Here is a 23,318-nt window from a genome sequence, read left to right on the forward strand (position 1 = left end):
AAAAAAAAAGAGTACCAATACTAGTCACTGGGTTACTTTCGAGCTGAAGTCCTTTGTTATCTCGGGACTCCATAGTGTAACTTTTTCCTTTAATACTCACGAAAACAAATTTCTTTAATCAAGTTAGATTTAAATTTATAAACTTCTTATCAATATATTCCCCCCCAGTGGCTCAGCGGTATGTCTGCGGACTTTAAACGCTAAAAACTGGGTTTTGATACCCGTGGTTGGCAGAGCACAGATAGCCCCTTGTGTAGCTTTGTGTTTAATTCAAAACAACAACTTATCAATATATTAAAATTGTGCGTTAAACTATTCCCTAGGCTTTATTGAAACTCACTAATAACGCAATATTTGTAGACAGTTATCCTATGGTTAGAACTTTACTAGACTTTCATAATCGTCATAATACTATATAATGTTTGTAACGTTTATTATCACAATTGTTAGTTTCTTACGGTTACATAGGCATTGTTGGAATTCTCTCATAAATATTAATATTTAGAAATACTTTCCATAATTAGGATTATTTTATTATTAATTCAGACTTAGTGTTAAAGTTACCTTATTGTTACAAAACTAATTGATATTCAATGGTAAAGTTAATTAATCGTTAACCCCTGGTAGTAATATTGATGGTAAAAGTATATTACTAGTGGAATTGGAATGCATCCACAATTCACAATAAAACGAGAAGAAAACAAAAATCCCTTTTCTAAACGTGATGGCTACAAGGCACATAACCAAGAAGTTTAGAAGAACGTAAAAAAACAACAAAAAAAAACACCAACTAAAATACGCGGGTCAATGCTTTGACTACAGATCAAACCACTCAGCAGTGTAAAGATGGATAAAATGTTGTACAGTCTCCAGAGGAAACAAAATTTATAATCTGGAATATGCTAAGAAGGATGAAGAAGAACTTATAACGCCCCATGAAGAAATAACATTTGTCTTGAAATAACAAATAATATTTGTCTTGAATTTCGCGCAAAGCTACACGTGGGCTATCTGCGCTAGCCATCCCTAATTTAACAGTGTAAGACCAGGGGAAGGCGGCTAGTCATCACCACCCACCGCCAACTCTTGGTATACTCCTTTACCAACGAATAGTGGGACTGAACGTCACATTATAACGCCCCCACGGGTGAAGGGCGAGCATGTTTGGTGTGACAGGGATCCGAACCATGTTATTAATGAATTCAGGCATTTTTTTCAAAATTATTCTATATAGGTTTTCTTCTCTGGAACACAATAGTATTTAATGTCCTTGTTACTCTGTTTTGCTAAATGATGTGAAAAAACAATTTTCGCAAGAATAATAAAGCTGTACCAATAAATGCACCGAGCATGCTAGACCTTTCACCAATCAATCCCTGTTACTAAAGGTTTACCCTGAACTCGGCGGCATGTCGTGTTGCCTTGTTTAACAGTTTATAATTGCGTTTCTGTTATTTGTAAATAAACATCGTCCTTCTACACCTTCAGTGACTTCACTTTTTCTCCTCACTAGGAGATTTTAGAGAAAAACCCGCGTACTTTGTAATTTGGTATCCCACATTCCTGGAACCAGCAAGACATAACCGTCTACCACGAGAAAAATCCGAAAAATACCACTGTCCTAAACCATAATGTGCATATGCAACTTTCTATCATAGCCATTATTTTAGTAATTCACTTTATTACTTAGTAAGAGATGGTGTTTGTTCACTTGTAAGTTCTGACAATATGCAACTATTCTAATTTTATATATATAGACACACACTTATAACAGAAATTGAAGAATTGGTTGAAGTGCACAAAAGGGTCTGAATAGAATTCGAGATTAATATGATATTTAGGAGAACTAGTTCATATACACTTACGAATACTTCAAACTCATAATTATGGGATTAAAATACGTCCTCTTAATTGAGTGTTGATAAGATGCAACTATTCTAATATATATGAATACATATATTAAATATAGTCAACTAATCCAATGTTCATAAAACAAATCAGTTGCGCACTTGTGTAGAAATAAGAGAATTTTATATTAACAGTATAAATGAATTGTAAGCCTTACATATGATTTTCCAATCATTCCAATGATTGTAATATATATGGAAATTTCCAATAAATATTTAGGGAAAACTAGATAAAACTGAGTTCCACATTTACAGCAGCAACAAAGATATTTCGATGTGATTTTGGGTAATAAAGTCATTAAAGTAGTTGATCTCGAGTTTCTTTTTTGTATTTAAAATAAATGCCTTAATTTTTTAGGCTAATGAATTAAAACTGCAAATGTAAACATAGCAATTGCAAAGCATATAGAACCTACTTGTGTTGCTCGCAAAAATACGAAATAATCCATGGGCTATTTCAATTTCTCATTGCTTTAACGAACAAAAGACGGAGCTGCTTGACTAACCCAATACACCGACATCATATTAGAAAGAATTTTGACTAACTTCAAATTTACTACATATACTGGCAGTTAATAAGACAAGTTTTAAGTAAAATGTGCCAGCCTGTTTTACACACAAAAATATATGGCACAAAGTATTTGTACTCAAGAAACGACTGTGAATGAATCTTAAGTGCGTCTCAGACAGATCAGAACATGAGGCAAGGTTTGTGTGGTAGTTAACACATACTTCTTTCCGTACCACAGTTTGCACAATCGGTAATCTTTGCAACCTCCAAAATGCACTTTCTCATTTTCCCTTCTACCATGAATTATCCTTAAGTCAGCAACGCAAGGTAAAATGAAGTTCATAACCCTAACATCATATATGTATCATGATGAATCGAACTCGGTGAAAGGTCATGGCATGCACCCTCTGAACCCCATCGATATACAAATATTTGACCTTCCTCTTAAATACTATCAATAACTGTTTCTTCGCTCTGTATGTGTTAATCAAATTTAGGAACATGAAGTTTTAGTTTGGAGTAGAGTTTCCGATTATATAACATACGACTTTTTCTGTTAAACTGTACTTTCTTTTTTAAACTCAGAAATGTATACTAATTTGTTTTGCAAATTTGTGGTCTCACGCAGAATTTCCAAACGGGGAGCCCCACTTTGATAAATTTTTTATTACTGATGTGAAACTTCCAATAAATATATTAGAAAAGTAGATGAAATACCAAGAATCAGCAGTGTGAATTACTCCTTACAACAGAAATAAAGATATTCTGAAGTACATTTTAGTAACATACAATATTACTAAACTAAAATATTTTGGGTGCAACCATAAATCTTTAGTAAGACCCCATTGGTTGCCTTCTGCCTAGAGGTAGATATTTCTGAAGTGTTCACTTAAAGTGACTTTTTTTTTTACTTATATCACTATTAAATACATCAATTAACCTACATTATTTCTTGATCAATTTACATTATTTACACCATATTAAAACCAGACAACGTTAAATTAACAATCCAAGAAATACCGGAAACAGAACTTTAAAGCTTTTCGGGAGAACCTGCATTTAAATTTTTGAGGCACTCGCTTTTATATATGTAAAGCTATTTTTCTTCTTTTTTCACATTTGTTGACAGTCCTTTAATAGCAAATTTATCCTTTTTAGATCGTACCTGGTTTACGTAATACTTTGCATGATGCAGAAATTTCAGAACCACTTCAAAACTAAACAGCTTTTACATTATTACATTAGAGATAAAGAAAGAGTCGCAACAAAATAACAGCTTTTTATTAAAACCATTTACTTAATCAGTTATATGAACATTACATGCAGAATAGTACTGAATAAACTTTTATAATAAATATCACATAAAGTCTTAAACTGTCCTCTCTGTTATGCCATTATTGTTACATTGGAATAGTTTGATTGTATTGAGAACTTTCCCTGAAATTACTGGAAATTCAATAAACTCAATGCAAACACAAATACAAAACAGTTTATTACAGAAAGTAAATATCTAAGTACAAGATCCTGATCGTTTTAAAATATCCACAATTTAAAACTTAATAGCTACAAAACTAGAGGTATTTTGATCTTCAAAGGGGGAAAACATTGTGTAAAATAATTTTCTGAAAAATTTTAGGTCAAATATTTTAAAGACATTTATAAAAACTTGAGTGTGGAGTGAGAGCTTTGTTATCAGGCATCCAGAAAGCCTTTGTAACATAAAACTTAATTTCTAAATATAAATGCTCATTTATGGTTCAGTGACACTGTATCCTTTCCTACTGGTGAGCTTCAGTTATTAGATGATTGTACTGTGATTCACATTTAAAATACTATACTTATGTTTTTAGACAGTTTAAGTTCATTTACAACATTTATTATTCTTCAAAAATACTATAGTCATAGATGCAGAAATACTGTACTTAAGAACATTAACAAGTGGTTAGTTTCTCTAGTAAATACTAAAACACCTTTATATCCAAAATTTCTTGGCACTGCCCAACTTTGGCAGATGCGAGATAATAAAGCTCTATTGTACATTATAATTTACTGAGATTTCTCCTCTTAAACATTTCAAAACTAACAGCCAACAATGAAATGAATTTGTGGTACACATTATTGTTAAACATAGCAGGGAATTTGCCCTCTTGTGCATAAATTAACTTTTTCTCTATGTTGCATTCTCAAACAAGTTAACAGATTAGCTTTACATATTGTATTTCAATAAATTTTCAACTTATTACAAAGTATTTAAAACAAAATGTAATAAAATACAATGACAAACATAAAAACTGATCATTATCATTTACAGGTAATTGTTTTTACTGTCAAGAGAATGTTTTTAAACAAGATGATAGAATTGATGTTGTATATTGTAAGTGAAAATAAACATGCTGGTTTAAAAATTCAATATTAACAGTGCAAAACATATTGTACCTCTTCAAAGAAAACCTTTTTCTAATACAAATTTTGTGACTTTGTCTAATATGATCTCAAGTAAAAAATTATACATTTTTATGTAGAGTTCTACATCACTGAGCAATGATAAACAGCTTACCTTTCACAAACAAAGCAGACAGGTGAAATTCATTTTATTATACACTTTGGCACAAAGAGCAGTTGATTTAAATGCTCTACTGAATATCTTGTAGCTTGCACCATGGCACAAAATAACACAAATATTGGGTTGCAATATTTTTTTGTGAAAGGCACTGCTAAACAGATCACAAAACCAACCACCTCTTAACAAACATTTTTCTAGTACTATGTTAACAGCAACAACAAATAAAAAATGCAGAAGATTTTGTAAAAGGTTTCTAAAAATTTTCATTAAATAACAATTAATCCAAAAATACAAAAAAAGAACACAAAAATGTCTGGCCTTACCCCTTCCCAAAAAGAAAACAACTGATTTCCAAGTTAAGTATTTTCAATAACTTCCATATCACTGTTTCAAAACTTGATTTTCTAAAACATTATTATTTAAGAAAGTTTAAGTATTATTGCATGTTATGATACCTTAATTTTACTGATGATGCTTGCAATATTTAGAAAATCTTAATACAATACTAATCACTTTAATCATACAGTCAGACTTTGATTAACAATTGCATCTCTGTAGAAACGAACAAGACAACTAAGGGAATTTTGCATTTACTATGCATTAAAACATTTTAGCTACTCTTCATCAGACATCTTCCAAAAAATGTGCACTGCTTGTACATTTCATCTTTATGAACTTAGCTTATAAAATGGAATGAGCAACAAATATCTTTAGAGAATTTTTAGTCCTACAGTAGTTTCTACTTCAAAGAGAAAACATTTCAGCAATTAGCTTTTATTAAAATAGTAACTTACTGTTGAAATGTATCTAAAAAAGTATCTTATTCAATGTGTTTTTTTTGTTTTATAGGAGATAGCTTGAAATTTACAACATGTACAAACTATCATATAGAAAGCTAACAGTTCATACACTGCACACCCAGCTCAATCTTATTAAAATTCATTAACATCAATAACTAAAAGTACCATTTATTTTCTAATGAAATCTCATCAGAAGAAAATTGCAAGAAAACCAAATTTTAATATAGTAGTTATCAAATAAAACTTAAGCCACTTCTCTTTGTGTTCCAATAAAATGGATTCTTTGATTATGACATTCTTACTAACATTTTTCAGTGTTCAGGGAAGGGGAAGCACTTGTACAAAAGAAGGTGCCAGTCATACATTATCAAGTATTTATGGACGATTTTCATAAGTTTTAAATAAAACTTTCTCATGAGAGAGCTTATGCAATGTTCATTTTATTTTCTGCTTTCCTTATGCTTTTAAACTGACATCAAGTAAACTTACTTTACTATAGAGCATTTCACCTGATACGAAATGAGAATCGTTCATGTTTTAAAAGTTAATTAGCTGAGAGAATGAATGCAGTATTTCATTTTTTTTCATCCATTTTTGACAAAATAATCCAAATACTACAAAAAACTCCACCTTCTGTCATAAAAATATTTATAAACATCACTATAACATTAAGTATGCATTACAATATTGCATTTGCTACCCTTATCCTAACTGCAATTAATAAATGGATACAAATGAGCATATTTCCTATACGAATGGGATCTTTCATGTTTTCCTCCTCCTTTAGATACAAAACTAATAAAAGAATTATCCAGCCCAGAATACATTAAGTACAAATTGCTTAGAGGTTATTTTCAGTTGAACTTATTTTTTTACCCTTGGTATAAATCAAATTAATGCTACTGTTTAAGATAAAATTATTAAAAATAGCCCAGATTATTTTGTTTAATTGGATGATACAAAAATACAAGTAAAAACAATTTATACTACAATTAGTTTTCCTTGTAGATTTGTTTTTAACATGTGAAACAGACATTAAAGGAGACAAATAATTATAAAAAAGACTAAAAACTGGAAATGTATTTTCAATTTTTAACTGATTTCAAGATGTTAAGGTTTTTGCTTTCCTCAAAACATTGTTTTGTCATGGTCTAATTCATAAATAATTCTAGGTAGTTGTACAGTTATTAGACTTCATAAAAGTAACTACGTACTAATATTTCCATCTATTTTACTTTCTCATCATAAGTTCTTAATTGAGGTAATACAGATATATGACGCTGCCAATCACAAATAAAATTGCAACTAACAAATGACCTCCAAGTATACTTTTTCACAAATGGACGGTACCAGAACAAACACAAAAAGAATATTTTCAAATATAAAATCAAATAGCATGGAAAAGAAAAAAATCATGTCCAAAATTACACATACAATGACAGAATATTATCAACATTGTGACCACCTACAATATTGTGCCAGCAGCTGCCATGTTTTTCCATATTCTGAAATACTCCTCCACACCACACCATAAATGACTAGTGCCTATCCAACTGATTATTAATTTATTACATTCAAATTTTCGTACTTAATGTTCTATACAGTAGAATGTCAATATTAAAGGCACTTCCAAGTGCTCTCTATAGAAGGTGCTCTTAGTATAAAAAATAAACCACAGAAAACTGGACTTCACACTGACCCTACTAAATTTTAAGGCCCCATTTTGTTTGATATAAAAAGAACATGGATGCTTGCAAGTTGTAGCCAAGACATGGAGTATTATCAACAGAAGATCTCAGATCTCTCTATTACTGGTCACAAAATTTCAAAGTACTTCTCTTCAGAGTTTGATCTGTTAAACATTTCACATTTATTTTTTTGTCAGTGATTGAAGCAGAAATATGCTGAAAATAAAGCAACAAATCAGTGCTTTGTCATTAATGTTTAGATAACACCATAATACAATACCACCAAAAACAACAAAGCCAACAAAGCCCATGCACACAAATAAGCCAACTTATTCCAAGAATATCATGTGGAATTTATCAGCTTATGTATTCTACAATGTTTAAAATTAGAATTCACAAAATAATAAAACTGCTCTTTGAGTCTGTGAAAATATTTATTACAGGATATGGTTCAAAACACATCAAGTGTTAGAATATTGGTCATCTTTCTGGTGGGATATCTGAAATTTAGAGGTATATCATACAAGCATATAAAGATAACTGACTGCTTTATTGAGAATGAGACTAAAGAAACTGAACTTAATTCAGAATACAGAAATGCCTGTTATTCCAAGATTTATCTTGGTTATAAGATAGCAAATAATGACTAAAAGGGCCTGCCCTTATGGTGCTGTGCTTATTAATCAAGGTTTTACTGTACTTCTAAACCTAAAATTCAGATATCGACTATACACTCCTTCAAATATTTAAACATAACACTAACCTTTTCTAAATGGTGTTTTGAAAATTAAGAGTTGTTTACAAAAAAATGTTATTTTTCTTTATTTTAACTTTACACTGTAGCATCTTCCTTACCCTGTTTATCTATAAACAAAAAATGGCAAAAGCTGCTTTAATTTGAAGCACAATAATTTTACAGTGGGCTTGGTAACAAGTCTTGTGATTGCACAACTTGCACATTGTTTGTGAAATTGCATTTTCAAGCAACTTCTTCAAAGGCTGTAACCACAAAGTTCAGATTAAAACTTGTGTAAATAAATTTTCTTATAATAAAGTTCTCAAAATCACACAGAAGAAATTTTCCTTTCTTTTGGTATGTACATTACCAATATATTTTTATAACAAAAACAAAATTCAATTTACAAGTGATCCAAAACATTGATATTCAAGAAGCCAATATATTGCTTTTTTTTTGTATAAAAATATTTCTGCATGCCTACAAAACATTTCAGTTAGAATGTTTATTAAGATAACCTCTGTAGTTGTTGTTTTTTAATGAAGTGCCTTCCAAAAGCATTTAGATAAGTTCCTCCACAGCTCACTGATATTAAAGTTAGTAAGATGGAAAGAAATACAGTATGAACACATTCTTACTATTTGTCCAATGTAAGTAATGAAAATAGTTAAAAGAACATCGTTTTCAGCAACAATTGAAATTAGAATACATAGTTATGTATGTAAAGATAATATGAACAACAGACACTTGAAATTTCTAAAGCTGTTACCACCCTAGAAGAGCCACCCGAGGAAGCAGTTTCACAGATGGGAAAGCACATCAAATACTGGAGGTTGGTTAGTGGCTATCTTGATAACCAAAAGAAGATATGGTACACTGACTGTGCTAAACTGGCTGACTGATTGGCTGGTAGCTGTTTGCAAGCATCGGTAGAGGATGAGGGAAGGTTAGTCTTGGTGGTCAAGTCATGAAGTGGTGGTGTGGTGAAGCTGGGTTAACAAGATTCAAAGAGAAAAAATATTACAAGATCATGTTAGTTGGAATAAATTGAAATGTTAAATATGAAATTTTACATAGTTTGAATATTTTACCCTTTTCTGCTCCACCACACTTTTTACAAAATTAATTATAACAGTAGTAATTGGGAGTATTAATACAATGTTATGTTAGCAGGGATCAACTAGTCATAGATGTGACAGTTTTATAAAAGTAAATAAAAACAAAAAAAGAATATTATCTAAGTTTTTTTTTCACTTTAGAACTTTATAGTCTTAACATTTTTATGTATAAAATATAAAAACAATTTCCAGAATTTTGTAGAATTATTTTTGGGCATGGACACAATGGACATCAGCTGTTTCACTTCAGTTAAGTCACAATTTAATTAAATGTTAACTGTATTAAAAGCAAATGTTCTGTTAGGATGTGTTTACATTTTCAACCTTCTTAGAAAAATATTTAATGTTGACCAAAAACTTTATGCTTCTGAAAAGCCATGTGTGTTGACTATGGTTATGTATTTTAAATTTGAAACTTAGAATACTGACTATTTTAAGTTTAATTAATGAAATATTCAACAAACCATTTAAAAAAAAATTCTCAAATTTACTGCTGAAAATCTAACAAATTTCTTAATCTGTAACATGTGCCATATTGTTGAATCTAAGCTGTCTTCAACAAATTAAGAGGCATACTACATTTAATTAATTGCAATTATTAATCTTAATTTGTATAGTAATAAAAGCTATAGTATTAATTCATAATTATTTATACCAAATACAGTTGAACAAGAACAACTTACTAATATTATTTGCAAGTATCACATTCTGTTTTAGCTTAAAATGGATATCTTTACTCACAATTAAATATCCAATGAAATGTAAAAGTGTTTTTTATGCAGTGTCAGTATATTTTTTAAAAGAATGTTCTTAATTCACAACTCAGTTCCAAATATATAAAAGTTTTTGGTTAGTTTTAACAAGTCCTTGAAGATATTGAATAGAAATAATCTGTTAAACCTCCAAGAGATATTTTAAGTTTCCATCAAGTTACAAATTAAACCATTATTTCTTCAATGATATATATAAATGTGAAACACTACAAGTTTAAATAATCCAACTTCAGAATAATAAATCAGCTACTAAATTATGACAATTTACAACTTGTAAAAGATGTTTTATAAAGGGAAATTACAAAAGTTTCAATTACATAATTCTTTCAATTAATTACAATATCCAGCATGATTGAATAGCAAATATTATTGAGTTGTTTTTAATCTTAAAACACACAATGTTGAAAATTATAGCCTTGTCATACACATCATTAAAATTCTGATATTTTACATCATTTGTTCATAAAACTTAAATCACCTGAATACTACAAAATCCTAATAAAATAAAGAGTACAGTATGAATAAATGCAATAAAAATGGCACAAAATGTGTAATGAGGTAATATGTTTTAAAGCCTTTACTTTTATTTTATTTTATCTACATCTGGTTTGAGCAATACAAGAGGCATTACAAAATAAAAAATTTCATTGGTGATCCTAAATACCTAAGTACCAAATTATTTAAGCTAATTGGTAGCATATTGTGATATAGTTCTGTATTTATACCTTTGCAAAGCTATTTTAAAAACTTAAGATAAATGTACTACAGCAGCAGTTCCAAAACTTTATTCCACAATACATTAGGATTTCACTAATGGTTTCTACAGAACAAAATTAGCAATAGCATAAAGACTGTTTATAGAGAACCATTCAATATCACTTAGGCATTGCAATTACTAATTTCATTAAAACTAGCAATGCCTATTTTAATAAGCTTTAATCCTTCTTTGTGAAAAAAAGCTCACCCATACTGTGTGTGAAAAGTTTAGGAGCCAGTGAACTATACTAATTAAGCATGTGATGTTATATTCAAGAGAATGCATGTTGTAGTGGAGATAACTATACAAGTGATTAGTGTAATTAAAATTTGGTCTTATGTAAAGTACAAGAAACATGCACATATGGCATCATAAAAGTTTTAAAAACTAAAAAAAAAAATCACATTTTCTGATCTGAATGCAAATCTTGGAAACAAACTTTTTAAAGAATTAAACTATTTTGCCCATTAATTCAACTTCAAAATGAACACAGTAGCAAAATTTATTTCCAATTTTGTTTAAATTCATTCCTTGCATGAGAAAATTATCTAGAAAGTGGTAAATCTTTATTATTATTTTCTTTTACCTAACCTGTTGGCTTTCCACCTTTTCTTCCTTCCAATATCCCCCCTTTCAGTTCTTTTCTTAGAACTGAATCTTCTATAAAACTACTCATCTTGCTTCACTATACTGAATCCCCTTACACACAATCCATTAGCCTGACTTCTCAAACTTTTAACCCCTACTTTATTTCATAACAGAACTTTTAAATCTCAACAAAGCATCTTGGATCACACAAATCAGTTAAAGAAACACCTTTTCTTCAATTTTATTTATATATTTGTACCATTACATATATTTCATACTTTACCTTTCTTAATGATCTTTGTCTGAAACCAAGACAAGTTCAAAGCTTTAACTATTGAAAATTAATATTTCACACACATATTGCATAAATGTTCAAGTGATTTATGCAATATGTATCCACAGTATTTATCACTAATGAGTGACAGTTTTAATTTCCTTAACACATTGGCTCCCACATGACCCACCAGTGGATCATGATAGTCTTCCAGTAAGACCCACATGACCCAGAGTCATGCTCTATTTTTTCTTTTTAAAAAGCCACTTAATGGCTGGGACACAATGGCTACATATGTGGATGAGAATGGGACATCAGAACATTTCTTTTCTAAACCCTGGAAAGTATTGGCAAAATAGGTTTGGGAGCCAACATGTTAACTTGTGTCATGTGCCATGTTCTTTGTTTTATATAGTAATTGTTTGGGATTGCCTAAAACAAGAAAAATGTACAACAAACCTTGTCAAAATCTATGACAGAGATCCAGTTCGTGTATATGGGTGATCTCTGACCCCAAGAAGTCTCCGTTGTTTAGCAACTGCACCTATCATGCATACAGGGAAAAGGTTAATGCATCTTTTATCTTTTAGCTCTCAGGCAATTTGGGATAATCCAAGCTCCTTTCAAGAGAAGCATTCCATGTTTATGACAGCTCACTTCTACAAATATCCTTACAATCCTCTTTTCCATACATATTTAGAATACAATCTAATCAAGTGTGAAAATGACAAACGATGTACAGATAATGTTTATAAAACTGAATAAATAATTCATGTTTATAACTTATCCTTATTAATTTGTTGTTTTTGTGCTTCTTTGACTACTACTGTCCATCCACAAAAAAGCACCTAAACAAAAATTAAAGAAATTCCCCTTTATTCCTATAATTTAAACGTACAATATTTCTCTAAGTGTTAATTTAAACACAGAATGCTCCTCTAGGTGTTAATCAATTATGTTATTTAACAAAATGTACTTGAAATTGGCCAAGGCTAAATCAGTGTATTAAAAAGCGATTAGATTTTTTTTAAACTGCACAGTTTAAGCAAGTTCAGAAAGATCATTTAAGTTGAAAGTTATTATAAATTAACTTGGTAAGAAAATAATGGTTAATTTTTAAAGATTAATCCTTTTCTAGTTTAAAGTTTCCAAAATCCAACAAGTTTACATTTAAAATGTAAGTACCCACTTCATTTGAAAAGTTAAAAGCTATCAAAAATATAACATCTTCAATACTGCAAATAGAAATCAAGCAAATAACGTAAAAGCTGTTATGACTGTAAAGCTGAAAAAATAATTAAGTATTAAAGCTAATGATTATAACTGAAGTTGTAACAAACTAGTTTCCTGAAAAGTACAAGAGATTTAAATTCACACGCTATGTAGAATAAAAGGAAGTAACAGTTGATAAATCACATGATGATTTGAAGTTTAGTCTATAAGTGAATAAACTCTCATTTTGTTAGTACTTTTTGAGCTTTCTTTTTGAAATCACAAACAGAACTACTAGCAGAAAATTACCAACTGTACTTTTTCAAAAATACAAAAGTATTGTCAACTGTCATAAAATACTAGCACTTTCCTGAAATTTAAGCATGAATTAGACTTAACCCTATATCATAGTTCTTTTCACACAACAGTTTCTATAATTCAATCTTGAGAATGGCAAATACTGCAATATTCAGAAAACTATGAAAGCAATTGTAGTACAGTCTAGACAAAAGCTAATAACAGTTTCTTGCGTAGAAACTAACTGAACTATGGCACTAAGCAAAGCAGAACCAGTCAAATGTTTTGATACATAGTACAGAAAAATGGTATGGTAGTATAGTGTTAAATACATGACTGGGCTTTCAAAAGTACATACTACAGCTGAATATGCAGATGTTACCCAAACTGAATGCATTACCTATATAAATTAATTCTATACCTCAAAAGACAATCCATTTGGACATTTCAAATGCTTTACATGTGTCCACACTCAATGACCACTATGAACTCTAAGCATACACAAAATTATTTACTACTTTTGTAACAGTATAGCAAGCAAAATAAATGTAACAAGTTAATTTGTTTCAGACAAATTTCAAAACTGAGGATAAACTTCACAATTCTTTCAATTATTGCTTATACATAAATGAGCCTAAGCTATCTCTCCTAACATATATAAGCTTAGTTAAAAAGGTAAGTAAATTAATCAACTTTTGAAAATACCATTTCCAGATTCTCACTGGAAACAAGTTTTAATTTGTCTGTTAATATCAAAGTTATTGTTTCATCTCAGAACTTAGTGCTATTCATTTATCTTTAAACAGACAAATGTATTCACCACCAAATAAAATGATGCCTACATCTCAAAGAAATTACCAATGTATTATCAAAGCCATTAGAGCCCTGTCACACCCATAAACCTACAGAAATCATACAAGTTACAAATTGTTTTTTATTTCTTTTAAAATGGATCGAAATCTGAAACAAATTCACAAGCACTATCAGGGCACTGGTATAATGTTCCAAATTATAGGCTGGTGTATATTTGTTTATGAAATTCAATCATGTATTCCAACATCCATCAATGTGCAGTAAATAAATGCATTATTGCAAATGCATGAACTTTCTACATAATAATTCTACTTTTCTTGCAATTAACATTTATTGATTGTAATGTTTTAAACATTTGTAGAACCAATTTTTCAATTATAATTAAATCCATGAAGATTTAACATTCTAAATTAATGCATGAATGTACAACTAATCTAAATCTCATAAACTTATTAAAACAAGATATTACTGAAATTACAGTAGAAATTATAAACAGTGAAGATACCTAACTATTGATTCAGTGCAATCTAATTATTGTACATTCTAATTTCCTGGTATACTGATTTATAACATTAAGTGTTTCTAATCAACTCTGTTAATAAACATATTAAGTTTTATTTTTGATCTACAAATAATATTTTGAGCAATAGTTCTTAACAGAAAGATATATGAATCAATCTTATGACACTTGAAATTTATTCAGTAAAACAAACCACTAAAATGGGAAATAAGCTGTCACAAATTACTACCTACAGAAATACATAAATATCATTCTGCTAGTTTTAGCTAATCTTGCTTCAGAGTGATGCTGAGAACCACTGATGAAAAATGAAGCGAGTCAAAGTGTTCCTATGCTTATCACAAATATAACCTAAAACACATTTCATGTTCAAAATAAACAAACATGCTTCTTATAAATATTTTAAGAGTTTATCCTCTGAAAACCAGTATTGAAACACCTACATATTAACTTTAACTGTTTAATATTAAAAGCACCATAGTTGTTAACCTAAACAGCCTGCCATACCAAAACCAATGATAGCATTACATTCACAATTTTGTAAATAGTACTGTTAGTTTTTGCTACTTAATACATACCCTATTTACTTCACATAGCTGAATGTTTAACTGAGAAAAGTATGCACTCTTTGTACAGGTGTTCAAACAGCCAAAGAACTTTAAATGGTCTACCATGCAGCTAAAAGAAAAGCTTAAAACCTTTAATATAGTGCATATGCAACAATATAGCACAAAAATAACTTCCTGTTTCTTGATCAATTTCTGTAACTATCTTCAAAAATAAAGGCCAGTAAACAAATGTTGTCCCAAAACTAAATTGTACATGGGGTGTCATGCAATTTTTATTTATTTAAAACTTTCATTAAGCAAATTTCACATTAAAAACCACACAACATTAACTTTTGCTTCAAACATTTATCAAATCCACTGTATTACAGCTCAGCAAGGCTAAAAATTGATATTCTGTAACTGAAAAAAAAAACAAATACCCTAACTTCCAAACCAAATTTGTATCATTGTTGATAAAAATAAGAAATGATAGCTTGCAAAATAAATATAAGCCTTGCTGTAAATTGTTAGTGATACTTGAATGCACATAATTCACAGAAATAATGAAAAATTGAGTGTTTTAATGGTTATTTCATATATGACATGTTACACAAGCAAATATCTGTTTTAATGGTGATTTTCTCTCAAGAGATATTGTAAAGACAAACCATACTATTCACAAAAGACTTCAACATATTATATTCTGGAATATTTATTAGTCTCACCTGAATATTACTATATTAACTGATTTTATAAACATCCTATATTGAGAATCTCAATTCAAAAGTGTCTGAAACAATGATTTTAGGGTGAATTCATTTTAAGACTATCATTTAAACACATTTTTTCCTTAATTTGAGGTATAAAATCAAGTATGTGCATATGAACATGGTTTAATGAAATAGCTCTGTGGCAGTAAAGAAGTCAAATTCACCTTGTGAATGAAAGTTTTATTACCCATGATATTGTGTGTCAATGACTATAACACCCATTTAAAATTATTAAAAATAAACTATTAGAGATTTAAATGAATCTATCTTGAAACTCCTCCAAGAAATGACTAACACACTCCAGAAAAAAGTATTTTATGCCAGCTCAACATATTAGCTCATGCCTTACTCAAGGGTTACAGCAATGTTTCCAAACTGCAACTATGCAATAATAGTTTACAACTGGACAAAAAAAGTGATAAGTGGTATTTGCTGCAATCATAACATCTTCAGTATCTGGAATCATGACATATCTCTCTTAGTATTTGTTGATTTCCTTAACAGCTTGCATACCACTAATAAATTTACTGTTATGTACACTGGGGATTCATTCAGGGCCTTACCATTCCTTGATACCATGGTTTCTGTTGAAAATAACAAACTTGTTACTGATGTGTGTGTGTGTGTGTGTGTGTGTGTGTGTGTGTGTGTGTGTGTGTGTGTGTGTGTGTGTGTTCCTTCTTATAGTGAAGCCATATTGGACTATCTGCTGAGTCCACCAATAAGGATTAAACCCCTGATTTTAGCATTGTAAATCCATATACTTCCTGCTATACCAGCAGGCAACTTACTAAAACATACCAAAAATCATGTGTTAAACCACCAACTTTCACTTCAACTGACACCATCTTGTTAATACCAAACATAGAATAACTACTGAAAAATCCTGTATCACAAACAACAGTAAAATAACCACTAGGTTGATCTTTTGAAAACTTCATTGTAATGGTTACCCTGATAACTGGCTTTCAATATAAAAATGATTGTAAATCAAAACATTATCTCCTAGAAAGAATGGATTGGATGACTCAAACTGTTAAAAATGCAATAAATGAATGAAATGTACACAGTATGATGATGCAATGGTGAAACTGGTCACCCAATACATGAAAATTAAGAAACACATCTGTGCCGCCACAAATAATTTATAAAGAGGTCATTACCAAACACTTTCTAACAAGACATGATACAATAGATAAAATCCAATTTAACAGTGAACTTAGAAAATAATAGTTTCCTTGATTATAAATTCAAAAGTAGCTCTCCCAACTCAATCTAATTAACCTAAAATAAACGTACATAATTCTTTGCCTTAGTAATTATTCAATTATTATTTTTTGTTCAATAACTTAACATTTTCCCATACCTCAGTCATCTAAATTCTATTTAATATGCATACAAAATGATATTATTAAGCCAGGTTATAACTGTTGTATGTGTCCAGTTATAAGTTCATAACTGCATGTGACACTGTAACCCTTGAGAAAGAGATAAGCTGAAATTTCTGGTTTGAAAAAAAAAAAAAAATTCTGGAGTGTCCTGTAAAAACAAAAAGTTTAATTTTTTAATAAATATTACATACTGGTCCCAAAATCCATTATACAAATATACAGATATACAACTGATAAATAATCTAAAAATATACATCTTAAAAAAACAAAAGCACATATACATATTCATGTGCACACACACCTAAAAATATGATTTCAAACAAAAATTTAATAGTGAATGACAACAACTTTGAATATTATATCACTTAGCATAAAAAGTCCTTAACACTTTATATATATTTACATATGATAAATGCCCTTAATGAAGAACAAATTCTAAGTAAGCTTTAAAAGTTAGCACTTAAATGCTCGCCTGTTGATAGCATCAAGTAATTTTTTGGTTTAAACCCATCTAATATACTTTGATAAATAAAAGCTAAAATATCAATAAAAAAAACATTTTAATATATGTAATTACATAAATCCTGTATTTTATATTAAATGATAATATTTCAATTAGCATTAGAAATGATGACTCTTAGGCTGGGTTGCTATCCTCAGGAGTTCTGGCAACCGCAGACTGCAAAGAATGCACTAATAGTTCAAGAAGAAACCTTTTGTGTCACCCTGCCATTTCAACAGACCTGAAGTAAGAAAATTAACCTATTTACTGTTAAAAATCAATTTAACAACATTGTTCTTTACAGAGCAACTCTTCATCATGTACCTCAATTCCTAAAAATTCATAATAAAGTCAGAAAATCATTGCCATGGACCAAATTCCTACCTTACAGTCAAACTAGCAACAGCAGTTGCCTTTTATTGTATCTATGTACTTGTGAATCCACTAGATATCTAAAGCCCAGCAGGCATTTTTAATGACTTTTACAATGTAATCATATTTTTGTTGTGTAGACTATCCTAATTTAAGTGGCTTAATATTAATCTAATACTTTTTTTATTTTAGATACTTAATTCTGTAACAAAATTAGCCATTTCATTCATATGAACCTTCATAACTAAGGTTCAGTGACCAGTCTGTACTACAGAAAAGTATGATAAAATACAAACAAAATCAACTGTAACTGACAAAAATAAGATGTAATTCTAGAGCAAGTTTTTTCAGAGGGTAAAATAACACTTTTCATATTCTTAAATCACAAGAATCTACCTCTTCTTTCTTAGCATGACTAGGATTGCAGACACTTGAATATCTATCCTTCTATCCAGGATGCTATCAGTCACCTGTGTAACAATTTCACAGGCAAACTGATTACCACAGTTCCAATTTTTGATCTACAAAGCCTAATTTATACAATTTTGAAGGTTTTAAATTTAACAATTCTTTAACTTTCTAAACAGAAATTTACCATTTTCCCTACAAAAAACCAGCCCAGGGAGTTTCAATCTTATAGTTATTATTAGTATGACTACCACAGACATTTTTGAGGACAAACAGCCATATATGTTGCTTCAATACTGAACTCCTCTATATTAAAAATAAATCTTGTATAGTTTCAAAATTTATACAAAGTTCAAGAAATTTATAGAGCTTTATTTATTTATTTATTTCAAAACAAAATTAGTGAACTTCTTAATCATAATTATCCCAATTTCTCTGAGTACAAAGTTAATGTCAGACAAAATGACAATCCTTAGATTAAAAATATAGTATGCCTCGATTTCAAGAACTCATCTGAACTTCACTATTTGTTGTTCCATATCAAATAGTTTTACATTTGATATCCAAAAACATCATGCTATATTTAACAGTTTGATAATTTCATGGACTAAAAATCTCCTGTGTCTTCCAGAATAAATTCATGTCAAACTTAGCTTCTTGTACAGCATACAATATTCATAAAGATGAGTTTGAGACCAAATTTAAACATGAAAAAAGAAAGTCTGTGAAGTTGAAGAAGCCATACCAATTGGAGAAGTGTCCTAAAAACTGATAAGTCCCAATACAGTGAAAGCTTGTTTGATAAATAAAATCATAAAATCGACTACAACAAACAGTTAAGGAAAATTTAAAGTGCTTCGTCTTCTATACATGCTAAGAAAATGTAGCTAGAATCTATAAATGAATCTAATGAATCACTATAAAAAAAAAAAAGCAGTCCTTGGACTAACTGCATAATTACCTAAAAATTTTTTTCACAGCAAATTTATGCTTACCCATTATGCATTTGATTTCCTCAATAACTTACTATGCACGTTCAGGAGTCCTAATTCCTGTATTTCGAAAGATAAAACAGGCACACAACTGAAAACTCATTTACGTCAAATATGCTCATGATAATTAAAGACTGGTAATATTTGTCACCGAAGTACAATTATGTCTGAAAATGACAAAACTTTCAAAATGTTATTAGGATTTTCATTCTCATATATCTTATGGATACAACAATAAATGTCGAACTCTTCTATACATTATACAGAAAGGAAAAGCTTATGATACTTGTTGGTTATTCCAACTCCAGAGGAAACATAATTGAGATGAAGTCAATTTCAGATGAAAAAGTAACTTTTTGTTTTCTAAAGCAAAATTGAATTATCAAGTTCCATTGCTGAAATCACATTCCATAGAACTGTTCCATTGGTAAGTTTTCAAGGACAAATGTTTTTGAATATTCACAGTCAATTTAATTTAAACTGAAAACAAATTAAGGGCTTTATAATTTTATAAACAAAAATATCTTATTCTCCATAACATAAGAAAAACAAAGATACAAGCATATCATATACATGCAGTGGCATTTAGGAAAAGGAATATACATTATGGGGAAAGAAATTCACCTTCATGAAGCAAAAAGAATTCAATTTGATCATTAAAATCGACAAAATACATATCCCTATATATTTCAAGCTCTTCTGGTATTTTCTCACAAAATATGGGTAGCCACCTATAACACTTCCCAAACCATGAAGACCAAAAACAGTTTTAAGTCTCAAAACAAATACATTTTCAACAATAAAAATTGTATAAATTCAGTCTTCATCACCTTGCTCTTAAAGCTACAGATACAAGCCTTATCGGCCAAACAACCCACCAGCAGTAGAGGATTCAAGTCCTGGATACTCTGCTAATAAAGGAGAAGCAAGTGTGGCATACTGGTAGTCAGTGTATGGAGAATAGATGAGTCCTGCATCTGCTGGATTTATAAAAGGTGGAGGGGCAGTTCCATTTAAAAGGGAACCAGAAGTTGGCAATGAGAGACGTGGTGAAATTATTAAAGGTGCTCCAAGTGGAGTTGGCATACGAAGAGGTGAACCCAGTGTCATAGGTGGAACCATGAACCTTGGAGTCTCCATTTCTTAAATACACACGGAAACAGCATAAATGAACAGTAAGTAAAATAATATAATTAGAAGAAAATAAAGTTAGTACTTAGATGTAAATATCTCTAAATAGATTGTGACTTAAATCTCAAAGTACAAAATGATAATTGACTAATGTGAAACACGTATATTACTAGTTTTATCATCCATTCAATTTTTTTCAAAATCAAGTTAATGGATATGTCTGAATCAAGAACCATAAATTAGATTATATTTGAAAGACAACCACTTAAATTTCCAATAAAAAGCAGTAAACTTGTTTCCTTACATAATTATGTCAGTTAATTCAACCACGGTTAGGAGAGAGAGATCCACACACACAAAAAGAACATCTTAAATTTCATTCAGAAAATGTTAATCCAAAACACAAGAAATATATATTACTGCTTTTATCAATATCAAATCCCAATTTTAAAACAAAATTCAGAAACACGGCAAAAACTGTATCAAAAAGTGCATATATGAACAATATGCTTATCACAGTAAAATATTACTTGCAACTTTTGTCCCACTTTCTCTATATGTGCCTCTTATGATAGCTAGCTCCATAAGCTGTCTCTTCTTAAGATCATCTTCTCCATCAGTCTAAAGACATTAGACATAGCATTATCAGACAAAAGAAAATTACACTTATCTAAGAGTTACTTATTAAACAAAACATCTTAACCAGATCCTAAACAATAATCTGAGCTTGTATCAGTTGCTATTTTTCTTAATTTATTTGTGTTCACTATATGCATTCAAAGAAGTAATTAATTTTATTAGCTGCTTGTTTTCCATGAGTAATACATCCTTATAATAAAATCAGTGTTTAAGCAGTAAATTTTAATTAGAACCAAAATTTTCAGGACACCATACTGTAAAACTGAATTAAAATTATTAAATTTGGATGTATAAAATATTTTTAAATCTATATGAGCAATGCTTCAAACCTACAAGTGATCACAAAATAGGTCAGCATGGAATTTATAAAGAATTATATATAGATATATAGGACTTTAAATCTAGGTTTGAGTGTCTTTGAAACAAGTTTTACATTTTGCATAGGTGGCATGAGACTAATGTAGAAGTGTCCTCCAACTGTCACTATAAATAACCAAGTTTATTGCTATATTTTTAGATAAAAGGTGTTATTTCCTGGAGAATCCATTTATCCATACAGTGGTGAACATTATCCGCATATCTACAAGCACAACAAACATGTTAACTTTATTAACCTCTCACAAATGTTTATTACTGTGAAACTTCCAATTTGAGTTAATATAAAACTACAAATTGTGGGTTTAAGCTACCTTCATTGAAATTCCTTTTATTAGTTGGAAGACATGATAGTGAAGTTGCACATATGTGTTATCAATTTAAAAATACACAGCCTGCAGGAGTTTATTTAATGTCAAACAGCAATAAATTTGCACAAGCAACATTATCATAAAAGCACTGTCCATTGATGCAGAGCATTAACTAACCAGAATTAATAGATGGGTGGGTGTAAGTTTAACATAAAATATCTTTCATGTGAATATACATCACAAAAAATAATGTTTATATCCAGTTATCTCAACACCTTGTAACAACAAAAAGTCTTAAGTAAAAACAAACCACAGGGATAAGTAGTTTTTTGACTTCCTTCACAGCATGCTCCATTTTCAGAGATGCTCGATTAGGAGTGTCTTCAGTTTGAATAAGAACGTGAAGTTCTTCTTCCAAATGTTCATAGTTTGGCTTCCCTTTATATTGCTCTTCCTGTATACAAAATTTGAAGTAATACAAGAATTAAAAAAAAATTTTTTATAACTGTAAATTAACTATACATACATAAAATTTGAGACTTTTCTAGTAACTGGCAAACAGGTACCAGTTACTTTATGTTACACACAAAATTTCAAGCCGTACTGGCAGGAGTAAAGATTCAAGAGCTGTGCACTCTTACCAGTTCACACAAGTTTCTATGAAATGTCAGTACTTCTGTCAATTTTTAACAAACATATCAAATTTCAAATCAATGTTTGTGATAATAAAATAATTGCACTTTGTAATACAAAATGATGTAATAAAACCAACACAGCACGTGACTATGGACTTCTTCTATGTAATTATTAGGTAACTGTACCAGATGACAGGAAAAAGCACCACTAAACAAGCTACTAGAAAATGCTCATTTAAACGTGGCGTTTATACGTTATTGCAGGTTATCATCATTTGTTCATATATTTAATTTACAGTTGTTTACAGCTGCTCTAAATATTCATAATCATGCCTGAATGGATTAAGTAACAAAACAAATGCCATCCTTCCTAATGGCCTAAAACATTAGTCTTGTAAGAATGAAAGTTACCTTTAATATCTTACTGAAATACATAGTATACAAGTTGTTGTGCTTAAGGAAAATCTTAAAATTCCTGTATTTTTATTTAAATAGTTGTTTTCATGCACAATGTTATACTGTCCCATTATTAATTTGTCAGTTTGATAAATGAGATATCCTGTACTACAACCTCTGACAAATCATTAAACAAACTTAAGTATGTTCTGCTATATCACAGACACCCAGAATTAGTTAAACACACCATACAAAACTACGAGCTTCAAATGATAATCACACTGAAAAATA

General features: G+C 29.9%; 1 protein-coding gene across 5 annotated transcripts in view; it reads right to left on the reverse strand.

Annotated features, from left to right (window-relative positions):
- Window positions 1-3,692: 3,692 nt before the first annotated feature.
- LOC143229285 (protein held out wings-like) overlaps window positions 3,693-23,318 on the reverse strand; it is a 51,491-nt gene continuing 31,865 nt past the window's right edge. The window contains exons 4-9 of one of the 5 annotated variants that reach the window (XR_013015775.1): window positions 22,307-22,450; window positions 21,202-21,292; window positions 20,419-20,682; window positions 19,544-19,600; window positions 12,175-12,259; window positions 8,284-9,194 (exon numbers count right to left, since the gene is read on the reverse strand). Coding sequence is in view for 3 of the 5 variants with exons in the window: in XM_076461414.1 (XP_076317529.1) it covers window positions 12,186-12,259; window positions 20,419-20,682; window positions 21,202-21,292; window positions 22,307-22,450 (573 nt within the window). In the remaining 2 variants the exon portion in view is untranslated. Of the gene's footprint in view, window positions 9,195-12,174; window positions 12,260-17,843; window positions 18,010-19,543; window positions 19,601-20,418; window positions 20,683-21,201; window positions 21,293-22,306; window positions 22,451-23,318 lie in introns of those variants that run through there. The other 4 variants (XM_076461414.1, XR_013015774.1, XM_076461416.1 and 1 more) reach the window with 4 other exon arrangements.

The sequence above is a fragment of the Tachypleus tridentatus genome, chromosome 10 (genome assembly GCF_004210375.1).
Source record: "Tachypleus tridentatus isolate NWPU-2018 chromosome 10, ASM421037v1, whole genome shotgun sequence".
In the NCBI taxonomy this organism is placed as follows: domain Eukaryota; kingdom Metazoa; phylum Arthropoda; class Merostomata; order Xiphosura; family Limulidae; genus Tachypleus; species Tachypleus tridentatus.